Here is a 6,000-nt window from a genome sequence, read left to right as displayed (position 1 = left end):
GAAAAACAATCTTTTGAGAATTGAACCTGTGTTCTTTACTTTTTCACTCATACTAATAAAGAACATATTGAGAAGTTATGCCCTGTTGTCATAAAACGATCATATTTATCACAAACATTTGACGTTTCGGCGCTTCGTGTTCAATGGTGTTTGTTGTTGAGGATGCTAAGGTGTTTTTATGGTGCAAACAAACCATAAAATAATAAAATAAAAAACAAAAAAATAATAATTAGAATATAAAATTTTAATAACAAATATTGACAAAAATATAAAGTGAAATTGGTGAAAATTTGTTGTTTTACAGTTTTTAAACTCCTTCATTCAAATTTGCACTACTTCCGGATCGCATGTTGGGGATCCAAACTACTTTTTTGGAAGCTCAGTTTTTGTTGGATGTGTGTAAACTTTGTACCCAAATATGTAGTGTGACACTTTTCAACATATCGATTTGATCAGACATAATTGTCATAAATTTCTTCTATTGTTAATGATTGTTACATTGCAAAAAAAATCATTTTCAATGAACGCAAGTTTAGACTAAAGAATTTTTTTTTTTTTTTTAAACTAACTATAAGTTTTTTTGTTGACATGTTAAACGTGGTAACGGGTATCATTATCAATGATTTATTCGTTTTTTTTTTTTTTTTGATTTACGAAAATCGATTTATTGGCTAAAATGTTACCCAAATATGATTAATATCACTTAAATAAATTAGGTTTGATGTTGTTTTTTGATATATTATAAACGTTTTTTATTGTATTCGACCTGTATTTAGGTTTTCCAATTAAATTTTGGGGTAAAAATGAGACTCCGAATCGATAGGTGTATTATTTGTGTTTTTTCGAAATTTTTTCTATGAAAATATGAAATATTTAAAAAGTATAAGCTAAAATACAGATCACGGTCTCGTTTTTATCAAGAATTGTAATTGGAAAAAATGTTTTGCTTGATTCTTATTTTTATGCGTCCAAAAAATATCTTAACTCTTCTGTTCATTCGATTAACTTGGCTATCGGGTAATTTTCATTGTATTACTCATTGTCATCAAATCATTTGAATCATTGATTGATAGAATCACAATTTCTCTTTGTTTGTCTTCATTATGCACTCTCTCTCTCTCTTTTGTGATATCTCCAAACTGGATAGTTTTGCCTTTCACTAACCTCTGTGAGTTGCTCTCTCTGTCTCCCTTCATTTATACTCTTTTTCCTTATCCGGTTTCTCTCAAAATGACGGATCTTCTTCTTTTACAAAAATGAACAACTCAATATTAGAACTAACACCAATATGGGAAATATGGCATATATTTCAGTACGGGGATGACATGTTGAGATCAAATAGGTGATATCATCTTCCTCATGTTCAATGCCATCCCTTGTTGGTACTTCAACAACGACAATTTCATCGGATAGAAATCCAATGGGGAAGGTACAATTTGTGGCATTGACACAGCCCTGAGAATCACTTAAATTGGAATATTGAAATGTTGGCTTATAAATATCGAATATTGCATGAATATCGTTACGCACTAAATCGTTATCACTATAAAAGATGTAGTAGTAGTAGCCATCCGAATCGATCTCGTGTATGGATAGCATGCGGTGGGAACCATTCTCCAGGAAATGGGGATTGGTGCATTCGGCGATGGGTGGAAAATCGCCAAAGGACAGTTTATTGGTTTTGAAGCACTCCAGTAGGCCGGTTTCGAAGCTGGATATGGAATTTGATTCATCGGTTTCGGTGAAGTTCATGGCATTGCCACCATGTGTGTATTTCCTATCGTAGATATGGTCACGTTTTCGGCGATTTTTGTAGAGCAAATTATATACTTGTTCTTTGCGTTTCTCATTGGCTAACTGGTGACGTTTTTCATGCTCCTTGTGGATTGCATTGTGGGATCGTCTGTGTCTTACATTAGCCCCTTCATGCATCATGCTGGTATCCTCATTCTTGAGATCCTCTTCCTTTGATTTTAGGCTATTCTCATTATGTTCACGATATTTAAGGGAATTGGGAGAACCTTTCTTTAGCTTCTTTCTGGGAGCTTTGCTGGTACTCTGTGGCGCTTCCGTAGTTGTAGGTACCACCACCGATAATGTTTCCAAATCATCATCATATTCATAATCATCAGAAAGGTCTTCACCTCCCTTATTCTCCAGTTCCATAAGGTTTTCTGGAACTGGCTCTAAAGGAGGCAGCGACTTTGGTATACCACTCATATTACTGGGTGGATTATCAGGTATTTCCGTTATATCTTCAAAGTATACACGAACTTGTTCATGACCTTGCGTATAATTGGGTCCCAACTTATTTTTATTATGATCCAAGAGACCACATGTATCCAATTCTCGTGCCCCTTTGACAACCAGCATTCGGGCTCCTTCATAGCGAGAACAAAATTTCAATAATACCCGAGCTCCTTTTAGCAAATAAAAGCCCCAATACTCGAATGTGTCGTCGGGTAAAGTCATGGATTTTTTTAAACGAATGTGTTTGTGATTTGAGGAGATTTCTGGTTTACTCCGCAATTGAAAGGCATTGAAATGGCTGCTCATTTTCAATGAATGCTGTTGGCAAAATATTGATGAAATGCCATCGCGTATTTCAATAATATCCGATTCGGCCACTGGATATACAACATCGGCAAATACGGTTCTCCTCAAGTACAAGGGTATAATAATCAAAGTTGCCGGCAGAATCACAATCAAAAGGCAAAAGATCAAAACTCTTTTGACTCCATGCATCTCGCGGTTCTCTGAAAATAAACAGAAAATTGAAGAAAATTAATTGACAAGAATTTTTTTCATTAATAATACTTTTATTCGTTTTTTTTTTTTTAAATTGGCAAATCTACCATCGAACCGATATTCTGTTGTTTGGAGTTTATAATTGGGTATCACAGGGGCTTCCATCTTGAGATACATCGATTAGGAGAAGAAAGATTTGTGGTAAATAAATTTGCGTCCGATCTTAACTAAGCAAAAAACTTGAATCAAATGAACCTCGATTATAGCCAATGACAAAGAAAATGTCTTCCCATTGTAATCGGCTGCTCTCTAGCACCCCCTTCGGTAAACATTTCATTTTATCTCCCGCATTTTGATATCAGTCACCAACAAATCAACTAAATAAAAATTATTTGTCCAACTAATTTAAAAAATGTTTGTTTTTGTAATTTTCCCATTTTATATTGTGTGTGGCTCATACAAAATGAATTTACTATAGAAATTATTCGTTAGTAGATTTTATCAGAGATTCTTAAACAAATGAATGTCTGCCATCTTAATTCGATCTGAAGGAAGAAATTTAACAGAAATGATCGCGTAAAATTAATGCTTAACAAAGGTCAGTTAATACTGCACAAAAACAATAGAGACTTTGAATTGCAAATAAAGTATATTTTAGGCTTACGTAACTATAGCTACAATTAATCCGGTTTGATTTGTCCCTAACGAAAAAGTTAAACGACCAACAGGATTTTGGTTAGAGCAAAGTTTCGACATTAACCATAATGCCCGGTTGAACCGCTTTTATATAAAAACCATAAAAATGCATAATTTGGGAGTGAAAATCTAAATTGATTGTCATCAAAATCAACGGTAAAAATAATTCAATAATAAATTAAGACATGGACCTAATATTCTGAATCTAACTATCTACGTTTGGCAATAAAGTGGCAAAACCCCGATTTTTGAGGCCTAGGGAACACCAGTTCTACCAATCCACCAAAAACGAATTTTCAACAAACCGACAATTGGTAGAAAAAATGTAACCGGTTCACCGGTTGTGATTACAATAGTGTGGAAGGCATTCATTTTCACTTTCTACGACAGTCATGACTTGTTTTATTTACTGTTGGTTTCATTTTTTTCTCAAAATTTTCCGCAGTCCAATGCCATTTTCGTTTGCCCAAGCATGTCTCAAAAATGTTACAAATCAAACGAAGAAATAAAATTTAATTAATTTCAATTCCCTTAATCGAATTGGAAGATTATAAAAGCCGACCTTCAACTTTTTTTTATAAAAATTCGTTTTTCAATTTTTTATCCTAATCAGACCCTCTGGAAGATATATCTACTACCAGATTAGATTTATTTTACGTGGTTACTTTGTCATATGCTTATGCACTAATTATTTTTCGTTTTGAATTCAAACACGAACTTAAGTAGTTTTTAATTGAAATTGTTGCAAAAATTATGGTATCAATCACAAAATTTTTAATAGACATAAAATAAGTTCTTGATTAAAAACCCAGCAAAAAAATGGATGTTGTTCCACAAACATTTCTTTTAAAGCCCATCCCAGAATCCCCCATCGAGTTTTTTCAACTTCCGATGCAGTCTTTTTGGACAAGTCCATAAACATTTCTTGTAAAGCGCATCGGGGGAACCCCCAATGATTTTTTTCCACTTCCGATGCAGTCCTTGTGGACAAGTATTAGAAAGAACGCAATCAAGCTATTTTAGGTGCAAATTTTGGACAATTAAATTTTACAAGAAAACTAATAAAAAAATATAAATTTAATAAAAAAGTAAAAAATTTGATTTGAACCTGTGCCGTTTGACTTTTTCGCTTCCATGGAAGTTCTTTTGAGAAGGTTTTGCAAATTACGAGAATTTTTAATTTTTTTTGTTGATTTTTAATGGAAAAAATATATTTGTATACGAAAATATATGTCGAAAATAAAAACGGTGCATAACATAAAAAAAAATAATTTTTTAGAAAAATATTTGATACAAAAATTTTTATTTTTTCGTTCATACTAATAAAGAACGTCTCGAGATGCAATTAGAATGTTATTCCTTGGTGTCGTATTACGATCATATCACAAATATTTGAATTGACCTTTCGACGTTTTATGTTCAATGGCGTTTGTGGCTGAGTGTACTAAGGCGTTCTGTTATGGTGCCAGCAAACCCAGGTTCAACCCCTGGTCGGAGCGAAAAAGTTTTTCAATTTGTAAAAATTAGATAATAGGAAAATAATAGTGTAATAAAACATATGGATGAAAAAAAGTGAAATTGGTCGAAAAAAATTTTTTTTTGCTTTTTAAATTTCTTCATTCAAATTAACTTCCAGGGCACAACTTCTAAAGCAATGCAAAGGATCCAACAAGGGAGTACTTCCGTCCTATGAAAAGCCCGTGTAAAATTCATTGGAGATGATGCAAGTTTGCACTACTTCCGGATTACAGATTGGGGATCCAAACTACTTTTTTGGAAGCTCTTTTTTGCCGGGAATGTAATAAATGCCATAGTTCTGATTCAATTTATAATTTAATTGATTTTGGTAGCAAAACTCAAGCTTTTTATAACAATAAGTAAGTTGATCTTCACACACCTTTTCAATTATTTTTTTGATAGATTCAAATAAAAGGAGTTTTTCCTGGGATTTGAGTCAAAATAAAAAAAAAATAGCAAATGATTATAATAGTACTATCACTAATAACACGGATGAAAAAGACTGTTTTTCATATGTTTGGCTATAAACATTATATGTCTGGAACACAAATTTTTAAACACAATATTTTTGAGTGCAAGCATATAATGTTCATAAACTAGCATAACATGTTTGGGACATATATGTTAATATGTTAGAACACATTATGTTTGGAACATAAAATGTTTTTAAATATAATATGCTTGCATGCAAACATATATTAATTTAGAAATAGCCTATAAACATATATGTGTTTAGTAGCTTGGAGCGCTATTTAACAGGGAGCGATATTGAATTAAGTTGGTGGTTGTTGCTTGTTATTACAAAATTAACATTTTATTTTTCCTTGGGCAATTGATCAGCTACTTCTTTGATCCTTACAAACTGTGTGGTCCGCTGTTCGAATCCCCGTCCGGCAAAAGGTAAAATTAAAATAAAAAAATCATAAAATTGAATAATTTCTTCTACAATGTTTGTATTACAGAAAAAGGTGCAAAGAACTAAAAAATCTCGTGGAAGTGAGAAAGATGTCGGGGAATATACAATTGGGCAGAAACAAA

General features: G+C 32.6%; 1 protein-coding gene across 2 annotated transcripts in view; it reads right to left on the bottom strand.

Annotated features, from left to right (window-relative positions):
* Positions 1-223: 223 nt before the first annotated feature.
* The window catches only part of LOC142225488 (uncharacterized), a 47,837-nt gene continuing 42,060 nt past the window's right edge, over positions 224-6,000 (bottom strand). Inside the window, exons 1-2 of one of the 2 annotated variants that reach the window (XM_075295262.1) lie at positions 2,856-3,021; positions 224-2,756 (exon numbers count right to left, since the gene is read on the bottom strand). In XM_075295262.1, the coding sequence (XP_075151377.1) occupies positions 1,249-2,756; positions 2,856-2,925 (1,578 nt within the window). In that variant the 5' untranslated portion in view covers positions 2,926-3,021 and the 3' untranslated portion in view covers positions 224-1,248. Of the gene's footprint in view, positions 2,757-2,855; positions 3,022-6,000 lie in introns of those variants that run through there. The other variant, XM_075295263.1, reaches the window with a different exon arrangement.

The sequence above is a fragment of the Haematobia irritans genome, chromosome 2 (genome assembly GCF_050003625.1).
Source record: "Haematobia irritans isolate KBUSLIRL chromosome 2, ASM5000362v1, whole genome shotgun sequence".
Classification (NCBI taxonomy): Eukaryota; Metazoa; Arthropoda; class Insecta; order Diptera; family Muscidae; genus Haematobia; species Haematobia irritans.
The sequence above is the reverse complement of the archived record's forward strand: the minus strand, read 5'-3'. Positions and strand labels throughout refer to the sequence as shown.